Genomic DNA, 26,104 nt, shown 5'->3' with positions numbered 1-26,104 from the left:
TTACTCGATACATCCTTCAGTGCTTGAGTGTGTTTGTGAGAGGTGAATGGAGCTGAAATGCATTGAATATAGCACTGTGTGAATGGGTGTATGTGTCTTGTAGCCTAAAAAAGTTCTTTGAGTGAGCATAGAAAAGTACTATATAGCTACAAGTCCATTTACAGTAGAATAAACTTTCTTCACTTGTTATTGTCCTTTGGATGCTCTCCACTATATTTTCATGTGTTTGCACAAACTCTGTTAGATGTCTCATAGCTCATTCTCCTCATGTCCGTCACTTTCAGTGCTTTGGGGAAACTGGAAATGTGACAATCTAGTGTCAGCTTAGAGGATGGTAAGGAAGAAAGGAGCCAACCATCAATCTGAAACACAAACTCACATGGCCTTAATATATACACATACTTAATCTTCAGCTTGCACTGTGCATTTATATTTTCATTCTCTCCCTCCTGTCTCTCTGCATACACCAAACACACCCCGGAGTCCTCTGAGGTTATCTTATAGTTGAGTTCTGTCCCCCCTCTCTCTTTGCTACTAAATATAGCCTTCTGAGCCATCTGTGAGAATGATTTTGTTCCCTTAATATCACCATCAGCACTTTCAGCTGGCCAACAGAGACTTCTTCCCTGGCCTTAATGCACCCCCACCCCCCATCTTGACACCAACACCAACACCCACAGCCCCAGCCCCCTGAAAGATCTGCTATCTGAGTGTTGGTTGGGTTTTGCACTTCCCGGGACCTGGGTCCAGGCAAACGTAGGGTCAGAGGCACTGAGGGATTTGTAAACTTGTGATCAAGATCACCAAGATCGGTTCCTGGGTCTACTTTTTACTGTTTGGTATTTATAGGTCTGTCCCCCCTGCCAGGATTACAACAAAAACCCGGTGAGTGGATCTACATCCCATAGATCACTGTGTTTTGGATACTGCAAAAATGGTGAGAGGCATTTACAATGTGCAATGTGGTCCCAGTCATATTTCTGCACGTTTGCAGACGATCTTAAGGAGAAACTAATGGAAGACCTCAATAGCTTGATAAACAAAAAATTATGGGTTAGCAGTTTAATTCCACCCAAGAAAGAATTAGAGATGTAGCATGGCTATGAAAGTCCCTTTGCCGCTTTTAAAATGTTCTATCATTTCTTAAAATTACCAAAAGAATGGGTGAATGTGCTGATCATTTCTCTTTGTGGGTGTTGCAGAGATTTTATACGGTGTTGCCAAACCAAGAGGGGTTGGTAAATCTGAGAACAGATGTCCCTCAGCTTTTAATTATTTAAGGGAAGTAAAAGACATCTTCCTCGTTAACATCGATAACTATTCCAGTTTGTACACGTTTTGAGAGACGGACAAAATATATAGTCAGAATTATTCTGTGGAGGTGCATATTGTGTTCTTAAGGGTTGTGTCGAGCCCATTTGATAGTCGAATGACGCCATTGCATGTCGCTAAAATGTCTTGGCTGGAAATGGCTTTTAAAAATAGCTGCAGTGGGTTGAGTTACAGCCATTAGATGTGATGTGATGTTTTGCCACTTGACTGGGCCTTAAAGAAACTGCTGAGAGCTGAAGGTGTTCTGTCTGGCCGAAAGACAAAAAAACTAAGCAACACACACATATAATTACGTGCAAACCAGATGCTACACAAGGGACATCTTTGCCTGAGACAGGAAAGTATTTGTCCCACTTTGCCTACCTTTATGTTTTCATGCAGGGATATGATCATATAATATGAACAATTCCATAAATTTTATAATCCTGAGGCTTTCACTTTGCTGTACCAGAATTCACAGATCAATAATTTCTGTCTCAACCACAGCATGTGTCTGTTTACGTTGACGCAGTCTGTGTACAGATCATGTGTCTCCAAACAAAACTGAAACATATATTGAGCTATATGTTTTCTTCAGGGCAGACTTCTATTTCACTAGAGAATGTAAGGAATCTGAGGGCACTGACATCCAGCTTGAACTTGAAAAATGAGGCAGGCCCTTGCTGTCAGTCTGTCTGATACATTCAGGGCCTGGGTATTCACTTTCAGGGGTTGATGTTGGCGGTAAGGTGTTGATGGTGGAGAGCTATCTTGTAAATATCGTGCAAATCAATGTTAGAATTGAAAGAAAAACAGTACAAATGGTGTTAAGTAGAATATTATGACTGAGGATATCAACCACTTTTCTCTCTTCTTTGATTTCTCTTTTTTTAATTTTATTTAATTTTATTTTTTTCACTTTCAGTTTTATTTCAAACTAAACATCCAAAAATTTTAAATGTTATTTTTGTTGAATTAATCCCTTTCATGATATTGTTTTTTCTGGAGAAGCTTTGGCATTATTTAACTCTTGAGTATGAAGGTTTCACCTTTATCTTCACTTGTTCTATATTTTTTTTTAAGCCAGAAGTAATGTTTTATGTTCTCTCCTGGCCCTCCAGTCATGCCTCTGGGAACACCTGCTCCTCTAACCAAGCGGAAAAAGCCCTCCAAGATCATAACTGACCTATCACATATCGCTCAGGATGGTAAGGCTGACATAAAATGATGTGACTATGAAACCAAATTACCACTTCTCAGTACAGCTCTTTCATATAAACACAACACGCAGAAATAGATGGATGATAGGCAGTAGAACAAGTTCTTGGGGTACAAATATTAGAGAATAAGCTGTGATATTATCTGCAGCACAATTAAAACAAAACAGCTGCAAAATTCATTGACAAAGTCTCACATTATGACATAACTCCAGGTTGATTTTTTTAGTTTTTGGCTTTTATTTGATTTTTTTTTTATCATGTTATGAAACTCTTTTACCACATTAACCACCAATACATTTGAAAAATACGTCACGACACATTTATACGTACCTAGTTTAATAATGACTTTTACTTCAGAGAAACCACATACATGTACAGTCATGTGAAAAAGAAAGTTGTCACAGGAAGTCCTGTGAAGAACAAAGTATGCCCTTACTGTTTCTATAGGAATAAAGACAGTAAGTAGGAGCCAGGTGTTGCTAATCAAATACACTTGATTAACTGATGATTAGCAAGTGTGACCACCTCTATAAAAACAGACATTTTGGCAGTTTGCTGGTCTTGAGCATTCACATGCATGTTACTGCGTAATTCAGTCTGACGTCAGAATGTCCAACGTGCAACAAGAAATTGTAAAAAGCTCAAGAGTCACATCTCAGACTGCACATCTCAGCATGTTCACTGTCTGTATTCATATCAGCATATCAGCACAAACACCTCATACTAACTGTCAAGCACGGTGGTGGATGGGTGATGATTTAGGCTTGTTTTGCAGCCACGGGATCTGGTCACCTTGCAGTCACTGAGTCCACCATGAACTGTTTGTATACCGAAGGATTCTTGAGTCAAATGTGAGGCCATCTGTCCAACATCTAAAACTTGTCCAAAACTGGGTAATGCAACAGGAGAATGATCCCAGGCACACCAGATAATCTACAACAGAACGACTGAAAAATAAAAGATGTTGTGTTGCAATGGACCGGTCAAAGGCCAGACCTCAACCTGATTGAAGTGCTCTGGCAGGACCTTGAGAGAGCTGGGCATAAATGAAGGCCAGCAAACCTCAATGAACTGAAGCAACATTGTAAAGGAGAGTGGGCCAAAATTCCTCCACAAAGATGTGAGAGACTGATAAAGTCATACTGAAAACAGTTACTTGAAGTTATTGCAGTTAAAGGTGGTTCCACAAGCTACTGAATCATGAGGCGTACTTGGGTTTTCACAGCACTGCACAGAGTCCTGTGAAAACATTCTTTTTCACATTACCACATGCCACTAGTGCACGTTATTAACTTTTGTCCATTTTTATTTATATAACAGTCATCTTATACCACTTTATATTGTAAGGTAAAAGCTAAGTCATAGCTTTGTCATAGTTATAAGAGTAATAACTGAATTAGTTAATTTTTTCTGATTTATTTTGTAGTTATCTTACATTGACATGTTTGCACGAAACACAAAAAGCATCTTTGTTTATCAAGACCATTTTTGACAGTTATGACTAAACATGTTAGCATCTGATTATCTGCCTGGTCAATTTATTTACTAATAAAGGTTACCGTTGTTCAAATAAAGCCCTCTTTATGAGTTAATACTACTTTTTATCACAGTTACCAATGTTAGGGCCATTGTTTGGCTCTCACTTACCTAGAATATGAATCGGAGCCAGAGGCATCGGAATTTGACCTGGGAACAAAGATCAGGACTCCCAAAGACATCATGCTGGAGGAGCTTTCCCTGTTGAAGAACCGAGGCTCCAAGATGTTCAAGATGAGACAGCAGAGAGTGGAGAAATTCATCTATGAGAACAACCCTGACGTCTTCAGCAGTGAATCGATGGTGAGAGCCTAGTTCACAGGAAAAAAAAAACTAAATCTAGTTTGTCATTACAGTGGAAAGCTATTGACATGTGGATAAATAAATCAAAACTTACACAGATAAACCTTGAAGTAGCTCTGAATTCCATGCAGAAAGTCAATAGCTGAAGAATTGTATCTACACCTTTGCAAGCTTGCTTTCAGTGATATACCTGTTTAAAAGAAACCTAGTACTAGGATGCAGATGTTGATCTCTTAAATGTTAAGTCACTTGGACTTTAGATCATTACTGACCAATCTTAACAGTGACATGAGTCTTTTTTCATGGTCTGGAAACAGATAAAGACCATCAATCATAATTCAAAGTACTCTAATGCTCAAATGCTGATCCTGATAACTCAGGAAATACAAATCAGTGTTGTGTGGTGGGTGTATGGTTGATTAGAATAAACGTATTTCTTTCAGGACAACCTCCAGAAGTTTGTTCCCTCCCTGGGAGGTCAAATGGGAGGTCAAATGATAAACCTCGGTGGGCATTTTGTTAGCAAGGAGGCTGGACGTTTGAATTTTATAGGGCTACAAACAGGAGGACTGGCCCCTGTGCCTCCTCCAAAGCCTGGAAGCAAAGGGGCAGGAAGAGCGGGAGGTGCGGGAGGAGCAGGAAGTGCAGGAGGAGCTGGTGTGGGTGAGCAAGATGGAAAAGGAGAAGGTGGTAGTGAGTGGTCTCCACTTAAAGGTTGGTAAAATTTCTGTTTTCTTTTGGCCATTTACAGGACAAATCTGTTTTATGACGCAGGCCCATTTCTGCAAAAAAGTATTTAAAATGCATTCACAAAAAGCAATTATCTCTTAACAATATGCACACAAAACAAAACAAAAAATGCATAAATATATTGTCTAATTCAATACAATGAAATATTGAAAGATCTGTCCAATATTTTTTTTTTTTTAATATTCACATTTGCTTTCTTGCTAAGAGTTCAACTAGAAAATAAACTTCAAACCATCGCCATACAAAAGGCAAAGTGTACAAAAAGCAAACATGTTGAAAATGTTGCAGTGTGAGGTTGCCAAGCAGAAAGCACCCCAGGAAGTCCAACAATGGCTCAGGGCCAGTAAAAAAAAGTATGTTGGGCAGGTTGAACGGCCAGCTCCTGGCCTGTTTGGGCCAGTGATGGTGTTTTGACCAATAGTGAGGGTCCGAACTGGACTGTAGTGCAGGGTCCGAACTGGACCCTCACTACAGTCAATATTTTGACTCCACTACCTTTTTTTTCAAGCTTTACTTACTAATTATTTTTCTGATATAGGCTATCAATTTGTGAACTTGAGCGGTGATGTTAGGCAGATTTTTTTTTCCTTTGGTTCATACCAGGCTGACTGTTTCCTGATATTTCCAGTCTTTCACCTGTCCTGGCTCTAAATACAGCTATTAACCCGATCATCTGTAACTCACCAATAAAGTACAACCCATCCCAACAACCCTAACTAACCCTTCCCAAAATTTTAATAAGTTTCATCTAAATAAGTGATCAACAAACACCACATCATATGCAGCATGTGTGGATGACTTTCTTTACAGGAGGAGGAAAAGATGGCGGAACTAAGAAGCAAACTTATGTGAAAACCTATGTGTCACCATGGGAGAAGGCCATGAAGGGTGATGAGGGTCTGTTAGCCACCCTAAAAACTGAAATGCCATATCCCATTTCCACAAAGGATCTGCCCAAGTACAAGTGTTTCAACAGGTAGTTCCCTCAAGGTCTGATATGTGGAAGATGTGTGAAAAACAGGGGCTTTAATTAACCTCTCACCTTGCCTTGACAGGAGTGCCATGCCCTATGGTGGCTTTGAAAAGGCCAATCAGTTTCTGAAATTTCAGCTGCCAGAAGCTGAGCCGACCAAACAGGAGCCTGAACCTGCGGTGGTGTACCATCATGACATTAGCTGCCGGCCTTCCTTCAACCGCACTCCTATTGGCTGGGTGGGCAGCAGCGAGCCCAGCAGCATTCACATGGAGACCGATGCTGTGCCCTTCGATGGAGAGACTGATGAGCTGTGAAAGCATAGTCATACTGTGATCACTGTGCACATACTCACATGCAAGCATGACTGCATGCATACACAATAGCATGCACACACAATAGATGACCTTACAATTAACTATTACACTGATGAATTTGAATTTCTCAGCATGGACAACTGAAAGTGTACATGAAACAAGATCATGTTCTTAACATGCTCTGTATTTGGTTGTAAAGAGACAAGCTTTAGTTGTTACAGAGAAATGAAACATCAAATGTTTATTTGTTAAGTTCATAAGTTGAGCCAAGCAGTCCTTTAATTTGTCTGAAAGTTTGTTGTAGGTGACAAATTGCAGATTGTGTCATTGAGGAAAGAATGAATCATATATGATGGATAGATGATGGATGCTGAGTAACTATTGTGCAGGCTGTCTGAATGCCAACTTGTTACCATACCTGTTAAATCCCAAGATTGCCTTTTTTGTTGTTATGAATGTTTGATAATTTGCTGAGCTTTAAAAACCTATAAACCTGTGTAACACAACATGCATGCAGTTGCTGATCCCTTAACCAAACAAAACAACACAGTTTCTCCACAATAAACTGTAACACTGTAAATAACTTTGCAGATGAAGGAATTCTTTAAATATACAGTATTTGAATGCACAATGTACATTTCAAATCTCTTATTAATTGAAAGAAAGCACGTAGTTTTAATGACTGGTAGAAGTGAGCAAAGTATCTTCACAGTTAAAATCAAATAATTTAGCAAACTATTTACGCAATCAGTTACTTAAATGAACAGCAACTGTTAATCTATGTAAAACAGGATTTACTGTAGAATGATAAATTGTTAGAAATAACCTGCATCCAGAAAAATTGGCTTTAATCTTATTTTTTAGCAGATTTTAAAGCTATCAGATTCAAATTAGTTAAATATGTTATGGAGGATATACTGCACAGTGGATGTTAAATATATAGCTGCCAGACAGGAGGAGGAGAGGAAGACCACAGAGAAGATTCATGGATGTGGTGAAGGAGGACAGACATGCAGGTTGGGTGCTGTGGACAGGGTGAGATGGAGGCAGATGATCCGCTGTGGCGACCCCTAATGGAAGCAGCAGAAAGAAGAGGTGCAAAATTCCTGGGAGTAGTTTAAAGTAAAGACTAAATCCAAATTAAGAAACCATAAATAATGGTCACCAGTTCAGTCAATAAATGCACTTTGAACTTCAAATACTAAATATAAATATGAAATAACAAATAAGAACCTTTTTTTTTTTTTTTTTTTAATAGTACTTCTCCGGCTAAGCAACTCCCGCACAATTGGGGGCAGTCATGCTCCAAAAAGTTATAGCTAAGGAAAAGGAAAAGGAAGAATTCAGTACCTTTGAATGTTGGATACCGGGGGAATCTACTGTCCAAGCACCACAGTAAAGTCTGCAGTCTGCAGCAACGCAATGGACATCAGCCCAGTACTACAAGGTAACATTACAAACTCTTCAATCGATTAGCTAGCTTCGCTAAATATGTATTTTGGAGGGATGGTTTGCGGAATTTCCCTGGAAACCTCGCAAACTAATGGCCAAATCATCATCTTTTAAATACATGTGGACCGACTTTATGTTAGTGGCCTTGTCATAAGCTCATATACCGAGACGGTTTCTGGTGTAGTACCGTTAACTTGTTTGGACATATGGGGATATTATTGTAGCCCTGTACAGGCAGTTACGAGGTCGATACGTCACGGCCAGCAACCTCTGGACAGTGTTACCTAGCGACTGCAGTGCTAGCCAGCGCTATAGCACCTCATCGTTGAGCAGATTTCAGTCGGTAGGAGGACAAAATGCGTAATTTTCCTCCACATACGCTTTTTCAAGTATATCTCGAAGTGCGTTAAAATGTGCGCTTACTGTATAATAGGTTATGTATGAAAATCTGTATTAAAAGTAAACTAAAAAAAAAAGTTTATCCACCGTTGGAGAAATCTCCGGATTCCCGTTGCTAGTTTCTTTGTGTTGTTTTTATACACAACACTTTTCAAGGGAAACAAATAAATCTTAATAGTAAAATTAATTGTTGTATAATATTTCAGCCATTCATCCTGTCGTTGAACAATTAGCCAGGTACAAACTTTCTTAAAGAGTCACAAACTCATGATAGTTAAGCTGAATGAAAACCAGCTGTGTGTATCTTTACACGCTCTGTAGTAATGTAATGAGAATTACTGAAAAGTAAAACAAAACTAAAACATTTAAAAACAACAAAAACAAACAAAAGAATTTCTGAAAAGTTAGTACTGAATTATTTACAATGTCTTGTCACCATTTTTCGTGATGTCTTACATTAAATTGATAAAAACAAAGAAGCTTATACTAGCTGTAGTGTGCAATTTAAATGTTAATAACCCGCGAAAGGAAATTTTGCAAAAATTTACATTTTTACAAAATGAAATGTCAGCTGTAATAGATGATATTTCCAGTTATTTATTTGAGCAATTATCACTGTGACTGGTACTGTATATAAATAAATATATATGACTCTTTCTTTTTTTAGGTGCACTATAGTGCATTTTGCCTGATGGCATCCATCTCAAAGGCCCAGTTGGCACCCCTGCCACGGACAGAGGTCTTTGTGTATTGGGTCCTTTCCTTGGGCTCTCATCTGTACTCTTTCTATCAATTGCACAGGTTCAGCAAAGGTAAAGTTGAAAGGTGGATATCAGAATTAGTTGGATGAAATTAGAAGAGAAATGAAGCTGTGATGTCCTGTTTTTACCTCAGAGCATGAAGTGGGCATAGAGAGAGAGTTCCAGTTGGAAAAGGGCCTTCTTAAGGGTTTTAAAAGGGTAAGTTCAGTGCTGAATTTATTGATTTAAAGCCCTGTCTGAAACAACAGACTGGACTTTAAGACATTATAGTGCACTAAATGTTTGTTGAGTGTATTAATACATAGAAATAAAAGACCTTAACATATGTTGACTGTTAAAATAGCTTTTAACAGGTTTAACATAAAAAATTAATTGATTTGTTTTTTTTGTCAGGACCCTTTAGACTTCGAGTGGAATTTCTGGACTGAGTGGGCTAAGAAATCTTTACTGTGGACTCTGATTGGTCATGGTGCTTTATCAAGATTGACCAGCATCTTTTACCCCAAGGTACAAAGCAGCTGCTACAGTTTTCTTTAAAAATAATATATAGCTGCTAGGTGGGAGACGTTTTAATCCCACATATTTTTATGTATTTCCAACAGCTTAGAGTGCCAGCACTTGCGATATATGGCTTCTTAGCAGCCAGCAGTGTGTTGGGGATTAAAGGTGTCAGTGTGCTGCTGGTACATCTGGGTTTGTCCTTTGCTGTGGCCTGGCTGCGAAAGCCCTCTCTGTCATGGGCATGTAACCTGCTGTTGCTCTACACACCTCACATCAAGGCACTTCAAGAGATCCAGGTGGGTTGACTTAGCTTTAACTCCTACATTAAATCTTTTCCTGTACACTTGTAGGTGTTTTGAACGCCTACAAAACAACAGCTAGTTCTAAAACTAACACAAAAACAATAACTTTGACAGCATCAACAACAAACCACACAATTTTCTGCAAAGACTGTTGAATATCTACACTGATAATAGCAGACAAATATAAAGCACTCAAATCAGGCTTGTGTAGGATTTAGTGGCTACAAATCACTGAGTACCCCTCGCCTCACCCTCCTCTTCAGAGCAGTTAGGAGAACCAAGGATGTTTTCTTAAAATGTAAAGGGTCCTCTCTAGAGCCAGTGTTAATTTTGTTCATTCCAGGCCACTGTAGAAACAAGGGCAGGCTTTACTCCATCTGTAGACATAAAGAGCTTATTATAAGGTAATAAAAACACAATAATTCTTATTTTCAGGAGATTATACATTCATTAAAACATGAATATATATCCATCCATTTTTTTAGCAGCTTAAAACAAATAAAATTCTATATTACATTTTTGCAGAAACTACTCTATAACATCACTATATCTATTTACATTTTATTTTATGTCAAGTTCATTTTGAGAACTTCCTCTATTGTTCCACCTTCTGTTGTCATGTTTGCAATGAACACAAGAGAGTGCAGAATACTAAGGGAATATACAGCCATTTGGTCACTCAGCTTGCTTCTGCTGTTTGTCCACATCACATGGTTAAGTCAATTTATTTAGAGTACATTTATTCAACAGCTCAGTGTCCTCCAATACAACACAGTGATGAACAGAAATAATTATAGAAAAAATACAAACATATTTAGAATAATTTTTTTTTTTAGTGTTGCTCATTGATTTCACTGCATTTAGCATAGTCTAGTCCTCTTATACTGTATAAATAAATGGCATCTATTTAGTGTTGTATTGTTACTATTAATACAAGGATTCTGCTGGAATCCGTCAAAAGTAATTGGCCTTCCCCCTGTATTACATACACAGAGAGGCTGGTATGAGACTGATGAGGAGCACTATCTGCTGCTCTTCAGTGTTGCCGTTTGTGGTCTGCGCTTCATCAGCTTCAGCCTGGAGCATTGCTGGAGTCCTGAAGACCGTGGTGGAGTTGTGCAGCTTTGCTGGCTGTTTTCATACACCTTTTATCATCCTTTTTTCTACAATGGACCCATTGTCACCTACAAAAACTATATTGAGGAGGTAAAGACTTCTTTTGAATCAAACTGAGGATTAGCCTAAAATTTCCTCTTTGTTTTTTGTCTGAAAGAGACTAAGGCTGATTGACGCTCCACTGCTCAGCTGTGGGGTATTTGCAGTACAAAGGAGCAGCAGCATATTTTCGTCCAATGTCCTCTTCTGTTTCACTTATTTTTCCCTGCTTATTTATTTATTTTTTATAGTAGATATGTACTTATTCATTCATGCATGTGGTGGCTCATTTAGTACAACCCTGACATTTGTTTTTTTGGGCAGGAAGAGTAAAGGTTCACCTAGCAGTCCTTAACATGCTCCCTTGCTTCACTTACAGATGCGGAAGTCTGCTGAGGAAAGCAGCAGGGATGAATCTGCTCTTAGTTACTTGGTGCTCAGAGTAGGACGGATCATTTTGTGGTGGTGTATTGCAGAATACATGATCCATGTCATGTACATGCACTCCATCCAGTCTAATGAGACCTACATAGAAATTCTTCCTCCCTGGGCCTTAGGTAAGTCTTGATACTCTGTTTTTTTTTTCCCTACAGTACAGCTTTATTAAAGTTTAAACTTTAGATTTTCCTACTACATGTTACTACCACAGGATTAGTAAGTTTTGGATATGCTTATTCCTGGGGAGTTGACTACCCTGTAGACTGTTTTTTTTATTTTTTTATTTTAATTTGATGTAATAATCTATTTGCACTTACATTTTTTGGGCAAATTAAACATCCGTTTACTGTAAATTAGCCAAATACTGTATACAAATTATGGTTGTATAAATTGTGTTGCATAAGGTCTTTGAATCTAAAGTCTAACATTGGTAACTTATGAATTTTAAAATAGTCCTGGGACTGTGATGTTATGTCGAGACAGTATAGTGGAGAGAGAAACCACTTAGGTAATCCGAGATAGTTCAAGTTTTCTGAAAATCTTGTGAATGCGATAACTCGATAATGATATAATCTATGATTTTCAAATTCACACCATAGATGCAAAACTCTCGGATGAGTTTGAATCTCGGCGAGCTTGACCTCAAACTACAGGTCAAAAATTATCCCAACCAAGTATCCATTTTAAATTGCATCCTTGGGGCACTTTATTAGCAGCCTGTTGCAAAAACACATTAGTTAAAATTTTCTTAGTTGAATATATGAAAAATGCCAAAGACAGCACAGTTTGATGGACATAAAATAGTATTTTGGCACCAACATGGTCATTCCTAAAGAGCTATTAGCTAGAAACTTGGCAAACTTGACAGTGGTCTAAAAAAAAACACACAGCAGATGAACAGGAAAGTCATGTCCTTAAGAAATTGAAAAAAAAAAAAAAAAGAAAATCCAACAAAGGCTTGACACAGGACCTGAGAGATGCATCTGGCTCTTTAATTGAGCCATCTAATGTTTGCCAAAGCCTCATCCAAATCAGTGGAAGGGTGGCTCTCAAGAGGCCATTCTTAAGGAAGGGAAATGGGGAGAAGAGGCTGAAGTATGCCAAATTACTTAAGAACTAGACTAGAAGTCAGTGGCAACAGGTCAGGAGAGAGGTACAACGGTGTCTACAGCCATCTGTAAAACACGGTGGCAGCTATGTCATGGTTTGGGGCTGTATTTCAGCCAGTGGAGTTGAGGATCTTGTCAAAAATGATGGAATTATTAATGTAGAAAAGTACAGTCAGATTTTGATCCAATCCGCCTTGCAATACCACCTGGAAAACATATGACTGGGAATTGCTTCATTTTTCATGACAGTTTATAACTGATCCCAAAACACACTGCCAATGCTGGAGAAGCATACCTGCATAGAAAAATACACAATCGAACACTATCTTTCATAAATTGGCCTCCCCAGAGTCCAGACCTCAGCATTACTGGAGCAGTGTGGAATCATCCTGACAGAACAAAAGGCAGCCAACATCCAAAGAAGAGCTTTGAATGTCCTTCAAGAAGCCTGGAGAACTCTTCCTGAAGACTGTTTAAAGAAATTACAAAAAAGCTGCCTCAGAGAGTTCAGGCTGTGTCGCAGATTAAAGGTGGTCAGACAGAATATTAACTTTAGAGCTTGTTAGAATTGCACAAACTCCGTTTTTGCATGATGTGTTGTATTTCCATTTTTGCATTTTGAAATAAATTACTGCATGTATTTCCCATTTTTCTAGCAAAATTTAAAAAAATAATGGATGGGTCAAGACTTTTGCAGAATAATGTAGATGTAAAACCTTCAGTTTTTCCCTGTTTGGGAGCTTAAAAAAAAAAAAAAATCCCACCAAACTTACTTTAATAAATGGATTTGATGTGATTTAATCAGTGACTCCATACATGTAGTTTTTACATGCCAATGCTTATTGAAATAGCAATTATGGCTTTCTCCTAATTTATTTAGTTCAGACTAAACGAGTGGCAGGATTTATGTATAGGGACTTTTACTTTATCATCAAGCCATTAATTCAGTAATTTTCAAATTGAACTTTAACCTCTCTGCCCCTGAGTTGTTATACGCTGGTAAAGGAAATGTCTATAGATTATAGACAAACAGATTCAAACGTCATTAATTCAGCATTTCATGGCTGCCAGGTTCTAACAAATTTTAATCACATCTAATGTTTCTTCCCCCTCATCTACTCATTTGAATTTTGGTTCTGAATCTAAAATTTGGTTTCACCCCCTGGTTTCACAGGTGGTCTTGCTCTGGCTGTGGTCCAGTTCTTCTACGTGAAGTACCTGGTACTGTTTGGGCTTCCATCCATGCTCGCTACTTTGGATAAGCTGGTTCCCCCAAATCTTCCCCATTGTGTCAGCATCATGTACAGTTTCACAGGCATGTGGAGGTAAGATCAGTGAAATCACCTGCAGCTAACACCAGTGACTGACAAGAAATATAGTATTTTACTGGTCTTAGCTTTCCTAAATGCTCCCTTTACTGGAAAAGCTCCCTTTCCTGGTGTCCTTGATTAAAAGTAATTTATTGTCCAGTTTCAAACAGGGCACATTCTTTCAGACTCATTATAATGATTAATACACTTTATTAATCTATGATCTATTCTTTTTAGGCCCAGTCTTTTAATCAGTGGAGTTGTGGCAGAGTTGTTTAAACAGCAAAGAAAATCATGAGACAAAATGAAAGCTACTGAAGTAAGATCAAAAGGTGTAATGGTTTAATTTGAACTCAGCGCTAGTATTAAAGGGAACCTGGAAATTTCCAGTTTATTAGTATTTAAGATAAGATAAGATAGTGTTATACACAGTACAATGCACAGTGAAATGTATTTTTTACCTGCAACCATATATACACACACATATAAATAAGAAGAATAAAAATAAAAATAAGTAATTCACACTATACACTATACTCTATATACTATACACTATACACAGTGTACTGTAATAGTGAGAGTTTGTATTGTGTTATGTCTGTCACACAGAGTGGAAATATAAAAATAATGTGAAAGTTGTTTCATTTAAAATGAAAACTTGTCTAATAGGACTATTCCTAGTTTATGCTGAAGGGGTCACAATTGCCTAAGTTAATGAACATGCAAAGAAAAGTGCTTGTTACACAGGGATAAGGGATTTTGTTCAGCAGGAATAAAGCTATAAAAAGGCTAAAGGAAAAAAAAACTATTTGGTTCTTCTCAAAAAGATTTCAACACATTTAAGTGTATAAACAGGGATAAGCATTTGTGCTGCAGTGCCATTAGTATTTACCATGTACCACTTCAGAAAATGTGTTTATATAGTGCAAAATAAGCATTCATTTCAGCTAATCTGTTATTAAAGCTAATTTTATTAGTATTAGCTTTTACTGTGCAGTTATTTGTTAGTTAGCTGTATGATGATGGCAGGTGTTACTTTATTTTGTACATACCATTTGTATGGGTTTGGGTGGGTTACAAATTTGAAACAACTCTTCATATTATGCAAAATGCATTCGCATCATCACCATCAAGTTGAGTTAACATCTCTCTAAAAGAGCTTATGTCCTTCATCAAGGGAGGCTTTATTGCAGGACCATTTTAGCTTGGTGCACTCAATAAACTCGCAGCTTAGTATAGCAGTGAGCAGTTTTTAAACAGAACAAATATGCAATTAAGAGCAAACCTTGAACATATTGTTATCTGGCACAAAAGGAGCGACTCAGATTGGGTTTACCTCATAGTTATAAATTACCAGAGTATCCCAGCAGTTTGTCACTTTCTCCCACTACAATCAGTCTTGTTCCCAAATGTAATTAACAGTGAGAAATACTCCCATATTTAGAGCAAAAAAAAGCTGAGCTGGAAGGCTGTGTGTCGGTATTGCAGTTAAAAAAAAAAAAAAAGGCTGTAGAATAGACCAGTGTGCTGACACTGATGCACTCCAATTGCGCCTGTGTGTGTGTGTGTGCATGTACTGGTCGAAAACACTGATGGATTGCATAAAGCCATCCATCGACATCACTGATGAAACAACTCCAGTTATAGACTGAGCCAAATCTAATCTTCTTAATGACAAAGAGAAAGCACATAAACACAAATGCATTTAGACGTACTTATTGCACTGGACTCAGTTTATATGAAGCCCAGAGCTCAGCTGGTTCTTACTCAATGATATATTATTATGTAAATTTGTGTCTCAAATGTATTTTTTTTTTTTCACTCTTAGGCAGTTTGATGAGGGGCTGTATCGATGGCTCATCAGGTAAGAGGCACTTCAGCAATGGGCTGACTAATTCCAACATTAATGCATACTAAAAATGAGAAATGCCATCTAAATCAAATAATGCCTCAAGAATATCTACCTATCTGCATCTATTTATTTGTCTGTCTTTATGTCTGTCTGTCTTATCTAATATTTGGAAAACTTGCATCTGTTATCTGTTATACAATTAAGGAGCTTATTTCCTGTGGGGCATTGAACTTGTCAGCTGAATAACCTTAAAAAGAAAAAAAAAACCATGCCATTCTCTTGCTGCCTGCCCACATTTTTCATCATAATGGACAAGGATGCTGCATTTGCATGTAGGCTTTCTTATGATTATGAGGTTGCATGTTGTTGGTGAATAGTTCCTCTATTGTGGTGCAGCCCGTGCACCCCGGAGAAATGCCTCCTTGTTTAATATGTGCATTTGTAATGGGAACATTATCTGTTTGCACGCTTGTACTTTGGACAACACACATTATTGGTTTGTTTGCTTTTAATGATGCACACTTGGCTGAATGCAGCCTATAGGGAATTTATGGTTTGCTTGGTTGCGGCAGGTTGCTACATTAAGGCAACACAACAGTTGCATGGTTGTCAGAGAACGCAGTGGAAATGTTCCCCGTCTTGGTTATTATTTGCTAATTAGTGTAAAACACCCCCCAACCCCACCCCCATTGTTTGACAGGTACAGTATGATGGTGCACATGTACATCTGCTTTTATGAAAGAATGCATATTAGACAGTTAAAATGGCTCCAATTAATTTGCTAGAGATCCCAGAATTTAAATTGCAAATGCAAGTTTCCATTTTAATTCGTGCCCATTGGAAATTGTTTTCTCCTGCTTAATAGCATATCAGTTGCAATTATCCTGCTGCAGATGCGAAATGATACCCATGACACAATGCCCCCGACGTTCCTTCTTGCAAAAGTGCTTTTAAAGAGGTTTTAATGCAGTTCTGAAATTCAGTTGAAATTGTCTGAAGAGCGCTAGATGAGTGCGTAGGTGTTAAATGATGTGCTCTACATGACTCACTGACACCCCGTCTCCCTGGGCAGCTAAGTGGCTCATTCTTCGCCATTCCATTGCGCTTTCCCTGTCTGTGTGCCGCCGTCTCTCAGGTTCTGTGTTTCGCTCACATTCAGTTATTGCCCAACAAAAGAGCTCTTACTGGGTTATTGATTGAATTATTGCAGCTACACATGAGAAGGAGCATTTGATCCCACGTCTTAGTAAATATTGCTTGTGAATATGTAAGTGGGGTTATAGGTTGGGTTGGGCGTAAGGTCAGAAATTAACTTTGGTTTTTATTGCATTTACATCAAAACAGATTAAGTAAACTGCATGTCTACATAAGGGCACAGGAAACAACAATAAAATATGCTAGACTCTATAATTCCTGCTGACAATCTATAAAGCCTGTGAGCATGTTGTTTGCACCACCTGCTTGGATTAATCGGGTGTTACATAACACACTGATTAATCATGGATTAATGTACAGCACAATATTATCATATTTTGAATAACATCTGTTTAGAATCAATCTACATCTAAATGAATATCTTAGATGGATGGATGTTTAGGTATTCAGTTTCCTCTGGCTTTCACATTCTGGTACCTTTCCATCTGTCCTTGCACCTACTTTCATCCTCAGTATGGCCGAGCTGGCCACTCTATTTAAGGCTCAGAAAATGCTGGCTCATCTTTCAGGAACATTGATTAGCCACAGGGTGGCTGAGATAATGAGTTCCCAGCTCAGCAACACTGCATTCAATGATTTGTTTGTTAAGTGTGTTGGAGTGATATAGTATGTTCAGACAGTACCTTGGGGACAGACAAGGTTCTCACAGTATCTGAGGTAATTTTTCTTCACAACATGCTCCACATTTGATAATGACTGGATATTATTCACATCAAGTGTGTTCTCACGTGAGCTGCTATTTTTATACCACATGCAACGTAATCTAATCTAAACCACAAAAATGAATTGCAGGAGCAGTGCTATAGATTCAAATGTCGCTCTTTTATTTAACTGTGTATCCGCAGTTTATTAACCGATATGCTGAAGTCAGAACAAAAAGGGGTTGGCTGAAGTGCTGAATAATACAGAAATGTCAGTTTGACATAGACAGTGGGTTTGATGTGTGTGAAGGGTTTGGTGTGAATCACAGAAAACACTTTAAAAACATTAACCCACCTCCAAAGTTGTTAATAGCTTGCTTGATATTCTCTGGTTTGCCTCTATTTTTGCAGCTGGGCGTCAGAGCCACATTTAAAAGTAAAATCACTGAGCATGACATCACAGCTTTTTTCTGACAGGTTCTGGTATTCATCTATGCATTATGCCATTTTTATTTTTTACATTGGCACTATTTTTCCTTGTCCTACAAATAAAAAATGGTACATCTGTTGGTTGATCTTTAGACAGTTAAGAATCTCCTTTTTTATTTATTTATTCATCTGATGCTGGATTACTATTTTTTGTTTCAGATACATTTATGTGCCGCTGGGAGGTTCACGCCATGGTCCTCTTTACAAGATGGTATCCACTGGCATTGCGTTTGGATTCGTCTGCCTCTGGCACGGCGGCCACGACTTCTTACAGTACTGGGCCTTGATGAATTGGGCTGGAGTTCTGGTGGAAAATTCAGTGAAGTCTCTCTTTGCCTCAACCTTTATTCACTCCATAGTTGTAAGTTTGAAATCCACTGACAGTGCTAAAGCATTAGGAGATTAAAATTCCCTAGTAATTCTTTCAGTTAAGATGTGCGGATGTAATAAAAATGTTTCCTGCAGAAATAAAGGGGTCATATTATGTTATTTAGTGAGAGATAATGCCCAGAGAGGATACACTAATTACAGACAGGAGACAAACTGAGTGGGTCCTGTCACATCTAATTGGGAAGTACAGTTAACCTGAAATATTCATGTTAGTAAAAGCCTGTTTCCAATACATTAACAATTGGTGCTTTGGCCATAGCCTTGGGGGATGGTTCATGTTCTCAAAATAGCACTCATATCTGATGGCGCACCGTGAAATCCACCTAGTTTATGGTCACACAGTTCATTTGTGCCAGGTGCCTCTGTTCCTTCTAACAAACAAAAGAAATTTCTTGTGGTTCCCTTCTTAGTATTTCTTTTTCTGATTTCCCAGGAGCAGAATTTCTCCGCGGTGATGAAAAGGCGCTGCGTTGCCCTTGTCTTTGCCTTCTCCACTGCTATGCTCATCCTTTCTAATCTGGTGTTCCTTGGGGGAATACATGTTGGCAGAATCTTCTGGAAACGTGTCTTCATTCACGGTAAATTGCTTTCCACAACATGCACTCAATGGGAAACGCGTGTGGCTTTATTTTGCAGTATTGTATCAGCTGGCATTGGTACATTCTCCAGTGTGGATTATCAGTCATGTGCTTCTTTTAATTTGACAGCTGAGTTGCATTGTAGGTCATCACATGTTTGCCCTCAGCGGTGAGAGCAGCTAAATATTGTTTTTCCAAAGCAACAGAGCGAGGCCAGCCCATATGTACTAGAAAATAAACTCATAAATAAAATGTAAGAAATCATTAAAAATGTTGCTTCTCAGTAGGTTTGTAGATTTAACAGTATTTCCAATTTAATTTATCTGTGCAGGCAAATAAAGAGACATCTGCTTATGGTTGTGCCAGTCCCTATTTTTCTTCCAGTGACTCTTTTTTTGGCTCATTGGGTACCTAAAGCAAGATGGCAGGCCCTCCTGAAGTCTGTCTACTTGCGATAGGCAGTCTGAGCTGCACTCGCCACTGGGCTGGGAGTACAGTCACTGCTAAAAAGCTCATCAGTGGAATGTCGCATCATCTGTATAGGATATTAACAAAAACTTTTAATGTGGAATTTGAATAGAGTTTTACTTATTTATATCAATAATAGATTTGTTTAGTATAATGTAGTAAATATAGAGGCTGAGTAAAACGCCAAAATCCAATTTTTTTTTTTTTTCAAAACAGGCAGAGGTCATACAGAATAAAGCAAGCTGTGAGGCAAAGAATCCAGAAGAGGCAAAAGGCTAAACCCAAAAAACAAAAGGGGTCAACCACAAAAAGATAAAAAATGAACAAGAGGAAAATGCTGTGAAGCCTGACTGACAGGAACAAGACAATCTGGCAGAGATCAACAAATAAATACTGGTGGGTGATTCACTGTTTTACCACAGGAGAGTAATTGGGGACAGGGAACAGGTGCGGAAAACACAGGTGAAACTAATAAGGCATGGGTAAATAATGATGGAAAATTAAAATAAATCTGACAGCAGTAGATGAGAGCCACTGATTACAAAATAAAACAGGAAATAGCTTGAACCAAAACAATCCGAAAAAAACATGACATTTATCCATTTGTGAGCAGTGGGAGACGCTGAACCGTAACATTTTTTTTTTTTAGCCTGTAAAGTTTGGACAAGTGTTACATGTTAGGAAACAATTGCTTCATTCTCTCGCTTTCTTGCCTTCCAGCTCATTCTTTGACTCTTCTAACTCCTGAGGGGAATAAGTGACTCTTTAGCTGCTAAATGTGTTTACCAGCTAGTCACAGACTGTCAGTGTGCTTCTGTTTGGTGCTGAAACCATGGTTTACTCTGTGCTCATGAGAGCTAAAAACTGTTGCCTGCTGCTGAAAATAGGATTTTAAACAGATGAAAGATGAAAGTTGCTACAAAGCTGCTGTATGTAGTACTGGGAGGCATTTTTTTTTCATTGAGCAATTGTTTTTATCATCAATAAAAAACAATATTGATGTATAGCTCCCATCTCTCTATAGGTCTCTATAGGACCATCTCTCTCTTTTTTTGCAACTTTTTCTTTCCATGTGGTGCAGATTTTAGTTTATGTTGTACAGTAAATGAAAACCTACCAATTAAAGCACTTCTGTGTAGCGCTTCAGACATGCATACAATCTTTGTTTTGCCCCTTTTTTTTATCACCATTTATTATTTTATCATTTCTGCTTATGGTCACAGTCTGTGGCCACTTTGCCTCACAAAGGTTATTTTCCATTTGCCACTTAAGCTTTACTGTCACAGTAAAATTTTGTTGGCAGCAGCAAATGGTGTGTAAAGTTATGCCTCTTCGAGCACTCCTGACCTCCTTCGTGCTCACAATACTGTAGACTCAGTGTAAATAAGTTAAGAGAAACCTAAAAATAAGGGCATGGTGTTTGAAAATACCATTTCAGTTGTGAATTATTCAGAACAAGAGCTGCACTATAGCTTGGAATCTCAGTTTGCTTTTATGGTGATTTATTAGGATCACTGAAATACTAAAAGTAAAGACTGGAAAATTAGAAATGCATGATTTAACAAATCACTTTATAAGCTTGCTTCTTTCACTGACTGCATGTATTTTTATATTTTAAATTGAGATATACTATTGGATCCAGCAGAAATGCCTGAGGCAGTTACTTCTATCTGCACATGTCCTCTCAGGAAACCACAGAGAGGGAGCTGTGGTTTCATTAACATGAGTGTCTACGATTTTGAGTGGTACAGGCAGTAGTGTAATTGCTCCCTGACCTTTCTGGCAAAATGTACAACAAACAATTTCATAATCACACTGTGTGTCTAAAGTTGTTTGTGTTGACAGTGTTCCCTTGAGTCTTGTACCTGAAAGCATCCATGTACTCTAAAGTTACAGCTAAGAGACAGACCAGTGATCACTGCCAGTTTTAATTCTAGACAACACAAACAGAAGTACCTTTGTACTGTTATGTATTTATTGTTTAATTCTAGAGTGTTTAATTCCCACTAGAGGTCGCTCAACTTTACTACTTTAACTAATGGTTGTTATAACAGCTCACAAAAACGGCCTGTGGGGTTATTTTGTGGGAGACATTCTCAATTTAGGAGATTGTATTTGCTCTAAATAATATTACTTCTGGGGTTGCATCATGAGGGCCATCCGGCATAAAAAAACCTGCCAAAGCAAACAATAAGGGCGCACGCTGCTCTCTTATTCAAAAGGGGTCGCCATAGTAGATGAATCCACGTATTTCATTCAGCACACATTTTTAAACCAGATGCCCTTCCCTCCCAAGGATTTGTGTCTCCTCCCCGTCTTGAACTGGGGATATTTTGTGCATTAGGCCATTGTGTTAACCACTACGCTGTGAAGCCACAGTGTTAGTGTTTCAGTCATAAATTCTATTTGTGTGCAAGATTTGCTAAATGGCACTAAACATTTATACTTCTTTTATATACAAAGAAGGAACCTTTGTAATGCCACTGATTGGTTTGCCATCTCTCTCTATATATTTTATTTTATATATAGAGCGGCAGAGAAGACCCTGGTCGGGTCTCCAGCCTGTCGCAGAGCAAACACAGAGAGACAGACGGCCATTCACTCTCACATCTATGGGCAATTTAGAACCACCAGTTAACCTACCCCAATAACTGCATGTCTTTGAACTGTGGAAGGAAGCTGGAGTACCCGGAGAAAACCCACGCAAACATATAAACTCCACACAGAAAGGTCCTGGCCAAGGTGGATTTGAACCTAGGACCTTCTTGCTGTGACGCGATAGTGCTAACCACTGTATTGCACAAATCCATAAGCCACTGATAACAAATGGGATAATCTGCTGAGTCCATAGGAAAATTATACACCAGTTGACTGACTGACAGACTGTTACTAGCAGCAAAAGCCTCACACTTTCCCCTTGTTTCTGTCTGTCTAATGCTAATGTAACCAGAGTGGTGGAAAATAAAGAGCTAACCTAGAAGTTTTAGGCTTCTACATTTCTATGAAGAGTCATTCTGATCAGCAAGAGACACATTAATCAAGAAACAAAAAACACTGTGGTGTAGTAACAAGCAGTAATTTGGAACCTTAATAACTTAATAATGGAACCTTAGTATTTTCCCCTGTCCTTGTCAGGGTTTATTGACATGCTATCTTCCAAAAATACATGCAATTCCAAAGCATTTCAGAATTGTGTCAAAAGTTACAACTGGCTAGTGGTGTTTACTTCAACTTTGCCTTTTCACTGTTAGTTTTTGGCCACATCAAAGATTGGATGACTGGCTGGAGAACATATTTCACACTGAGGGTGTTGATGAAATGTAGATACCTGCAAAGAAAAACACTGGGATGTCTTGGCTCACGATGCACACATGGTCTCAGGCTAAAAGGCTTTAAATAATGAATGAACATATCAGAAATGCTTCACAAAAGCTTGTGTGAAAATGTTATGTTTAATGTGATTAATAATTAGTTGGTATTTACTGAAAAGCTCAAGGCTTTTTCTTAAGACAGTTGCAATCAAACAAAAACACACTGCAAACTACACAACACAAAACTTAACCTCAGCGCACCATTAAAATATTTTGCATCATAATACAGCTTTTCTGGACCTCAGCTCATGCAACCTTTCTTTTACACAGACAGTAAAACTGGCAGTACAGCTGTGGATAAAGCAGCCAGTGTGTACGCGAATTAGATTTTGGCATGAATAGAAAAGAATAGACTATTGAAAAGCATTGTGGGTGCAGGTGCAGGTTAGTGAGATAATCTGGAGGCAGGCCAGTTGGGGAGGAGGTGCAGACAGCTGTCCTTACCTGCCTGCACGACCCTCGGAGAAACGGCTAAAAATAGAAAAAGGAGAAGGAAAAAAAAAATGTAACAGCACTGTATCGCAGAGGGAAATGAACAAACCTACTTACTTAGCAGTTACTCTTGAGCTGTGTTTAAGTTTCATTCATAATAAAATAACTGACTATACAACATATCTACTGTGTTGTGGGATCAATAAAGTATCATCATCATCATCATCATCATCATCATCATCATCATCATCATCATCATTACTTAAATATTTTAAAATATAAAAATGGGTAAATACATTGGCTTTCTTTTTGTTTCAGGCTGGTCTACCATGGCCCCACCAATGATAGCTTTCCTCTACTGCTATGCTCAGATTGGACTTGAGTGGACTCCTCACCCACCGTGAGTCACCTTGACTTTATAACAGGGACTGAGAATCCCTACTACTGGACAGCTACAGCAACCTGCTGACTCCAGTGCCTTGTCCTCACCGGCCAGAGTCTCACTGTGGTGAATCTGGCTCATAGCCAGTCCAAACCTGGCTGAAGTGCCGCTGAGCAGTCAGTTTCTAAAACCTGCAGGACTGCACAAAATCTGCCTGTAAGCTTATACCCACTGAGAAAGTTTTCTGTACTTTGGGTGAAATGTAAGTGCACACAAACTGTAATAAAATGTTGCAAATTCAGGGCAGTCTCTAACAGCAGCCCTAGGCAGTAAGCTATACTCACTGTTATTCTAAGAAACTGTAAAAGAAATGTGGAATCTGTGTGAATCTGTCTTGGTTATATGACTGTGTCAAGAAATTGCTCAGAGTTGCAGCAAGCTGGAGAAAGTATTTATTGTCCTCTTGTAGCTTGCCACAAAAAAGACATTCAGAGGTAGACTGTGGACAAAAAAAAATCAAAGGCTGAGTATAGAGCTGCAGAATACAAATTTAATTTGGGCAAAGCAGAAACACACTAATAATTTAAGTTAATTAATTTGTGTCTTTTGTTTCAAAGCGCTAACATTGTTGATTACCAATTTATTACAGCTGAGATATAATAAATGACAAGCTATATTTTTACATTTTGGCTCATTTGTTGTTACACAGTGCATCACCTTGTATTTTCAAATTGTCAACATCACAGCTAAATTTAGCCAAAAGTAAAATCTCATTTTGGTGCAAAACTCATTTCCCATCTGTCCAAATCTGTCAAATACTTGGTCATCAAGGACTGTCAGAATGTGTCTGCTGATTCACAGCAATGTGATTAACACTGTGGGTTATGAAACAGCAGATGAGTCCAGTTCATTTGTTCTTTACTGTAAAGCTTTTATTGCCGGGGATGTTAGCAGGTCATAGGTTGATTAGACAGGTGATAGTGACACTGCTGAATAATATACTGAAGAGTTTATTTAGAAGTTGGTGTACACAATGCTGACTGACTAGTAAAACTGTGGATTTTTTAAAATGTATTTATGGATTTTTAAAATCAGGGTTATCAAGCCACTTTTGAATTTTACGTTTTCCTCAAGATATACATTACCAGATTAAATATCATTGTATTTATTCAATATTCAGTTTATTGATTGCAAAAACAGATGTTATACATATTAAGAAAGTTTAGCCTCATATACACTGAGTGACAATCACATGTTCAACTGCTGGTTAAAGAAAGTAACTAATCAGCCAATCACATGGCAGTGACTCATTGCATTTAGGCATGTAGACATGGTCGAGTGGACCTGATCAGAATGGGAAGACAGGTGATTCAAGTGGCTTTCAATATGGGATGGTTGTTGGTGCCAGACATGCTGGTCTGAGTATTTTAGAAACTTCTGATCTCCTGGGATTTTCCCACACAACCATCTCTAGGCTTTACAGAGAATGATCAGAAAAAGAAAATATCCAATGAGTGGCAGTTCTGAGAAAAATGCCTTGTTGATGCCAGAAGTCAGGCAAGAATGGCCAGACTGCTTCGAGCTAATAGGAATGGAACAGAAACTCAAATAGCCACTTATACAGAAGGTGTGACTCCTGTTAGCAAAGAACAGGAAACTGAAGCTATAGTTCATACAGACTCACCAAAATTGGACAGAAGATTAGAAAAATGTTGCCTGGTTTGTTGAGTCTTGATTACTGCTGTCACATTTGGATGGTAGGGTCAGAATTTGTCATAAAAAGCATGGATCCATCCTTCTATCAACAGTTCAGGTTGATGGTGGTGGTGTGATGGTGTGAAGGACATTTTCTTGCCACACTTTGAGCCCCTCAGTATAAACTGAGCATCATGTAAACACCGGAGCCTGTTGTGGTCTTGGTGTGGGAGGTATTTTCTCTGCACGTTGGGTCCTTTAGCACCAACAGAGCACCGTTGAAACACCACAGTCTAGCTGAGTATTGTTACTGACTGCGTCAATCCTTTTATGACCACAGTGTGCTGCTGATCGCTGCTTCCAGCGGGATAGTGTGCCATGTCACAAAGCTCAGATAATCTCAAACTGGTTTTTTGAACATCACGGTGAGTGCACTGTACTCAAATGGTCTCTACATTCACCATATCTCAATCAAAAAGAGCGCTTTTGGGATGGACTGGAATGGGAGATGCACATGGATGTGAAGCTGACAAATCTGCAAATCTGCTCTCATGTCAATTTAGACCAAAATCTCTGAGGACTGTTTCCAGCACCTTGTTCAATTAAGGCAGTTTCCAAGGGAAAAAAGGGGTCCAGTTGTGAGTGTTTGCGCCTGGAGGACATGACAATTTCCCCATTTAAATATAAATGGCAGGCAAGTGAAGAAATGATACACAGGATGAGAGGGATCTCTGAAACCTCTTCAGTAATAATG

At 38.5% G+C, this 26,104-nt stretch overlaps 2 protein-coding genes across 6 annotated transcripts; both read left to right on the top strand.

Moving 5' to 3' along the window:
• The first annotated feature begins 656 nt into the window (after nucleotides 1-656).
• Nucleotides 657-6,980, top strand: myoz1a (myozenin 1a). Of its 2 annotated transcripts, XM_030748348.1 has the most exons (7): nucleotides 658-885; nucleotides 2,433-2,519; nucleotides 4,183-4,370; nucleotides 4,814-4,847; nucleotides 4,995-5,084; nucleotides 5,931-6,096; nucleotides 6,176-6,980. In XM_030748348.1, the coding sequence occupies exons 2-7, from the start codon at nucleotides 2,435-2,437 to the stop codon at nucleotides 6,408-6,410; spliced, it is 798 nt and encodes a 265-aa protein (XP_030604208.1). In that variant the 5' UTR covers nucleotides 658-885; nucleotides 2,433-2,434; the 3' UTR covers nucleotides 6,411-6,980. The 2 variants fall into 2 exon arrangements, with proteins under 2 accessions (XP_030604207.1, XP_030604208.1); XM_030748347.1 differs by having other exon boundaries at nucleotides 657-885; nucleotides 4,814-5,084.
• Nucleotides 6,981-7,733: 753 nt separating this feature from the next.
• On the top strand, nucleotides 7,734-24,926 carry hhat (hedgehog acyltransferase). 4 transcript variants are annotated; one of them, XR_004021106.1, is made up of 13 exons: nucleotides 8,159-8,263; nucleotides 8,929-9,073; nucleotides 9,156-9,220; nucleotides 9,416-9,529; nucleotides 9,625-9,819; nucleotides 10,819-11,031; nucleotides 11,360-11,537; nucleotides 13,702-13,852; nucleotides 15,666-15,701; nucleotides 18,194-18,395; nucleotides 18,858-19,002; nucleotides 19,687-19,866; nucleotides 23,592-24,926. XR_004021106.1 is itself a non-coding variant. In XM_030748299.1 (12 exons), the coding sequence occupies exons 2-12, from the start codon at nucleotides 8,953-8,955 to the stop codon at nucleotides 23,675-23,677; spliced, it is 1,506 nt and encodes a 501-aa protein (XP_030604159.1). In that variant the 5' UTR covers nucleotides 7,734-7,857; nucleotides 8,929-8,952; the 3' UTR covers nucleotides 23,678-24,923. The 4 variants fall into 4 exon arrangements, 3 of the variants coding, with proteins under 3 accessions (XP_030604159.1, XP_030604160.1, XP_030604158.1); XM_030748299.1 differs by lacking the exons at nucleotides 8,159-8,263; nucleotides 19,687-19,866 and adding an exon at nucleotides 7,734-7,857 and having other exon boundaries at nucleotides 23,592-24,923; XM_030748300.1 differs by lacking the exon at nucleotides 19,687-19,866 and having other exon boundaries at nucleotides 8,137-8,205; nucleotides 23,592-24,923.
• The last annotated feature ends 1,178 nt before the right edge of the window (nucleotides 24,927-26,104 follow it).

Source organism: Archocentrus centrarchus, chromosome 15 (genome assembly GCF_007364275.1).
Source record: "Archocentrus centrarchus isolate MPI-CPG fArcCen1 chromosome 15, fArcCen1, whole genome shotgun sequence".
NCBI classification, from domain to species: Eukaryota; Metazoa; Chordata; class Actinopteri; order Cichliformes; family Cichlidae; genus Archocentrus; species Archocentrus centrarchus.
This window is presented reverse-complemented; position numbering and strand designations above follow the sequence as displayed.

Excerpts from the sequence above, each read along its gene's own strand:
- myoz1a (XM_030748347.1), top strand. The coding sequence starts at position 2,435 with ATGCCTCTGGGAACACCTGCTCCTCTAACCAAGCGGAAAAAGCCCTCC. Across the intron at positions 2,520-4,182 it reads ATCACATATCGCTCAGGATG|AATATGAATCGGAGCCAGAG; the intron begins GTAAGGCTGACA and ends TCACTTACCTAG. Across the intron at positions 6,097-6,175 it reads AAGTACAAGTGTTTCAACAG|GAGTGCCATGCCCTATGGTG; the intron begins GTAGTTCCCTCA and ends TTGCCTTGACAG.
- hhat (XM_030748298.1), top strand. The coding sequence starts at position 8,219 with ATGCGTAATTTTCCTCCACATACGCTTTTTCAAGTATATCTCGAA. Across the intron at positions 11,032-11,359 it reads ACAAAAACTATATTGAGGAG|ATGCGGAAGTCTGCTGAGGA; the intron begins GTAAAGACTTCT and ends CTTCACTTACAG. Across the intron at positions 13,853-15,665 it reads AGTTTCACAGGCATGTGGAG|GCAGTTTGATGAGGGGCTGT; the intron begins GTAAGATCAGTG and ends TTTCACTCTTAG.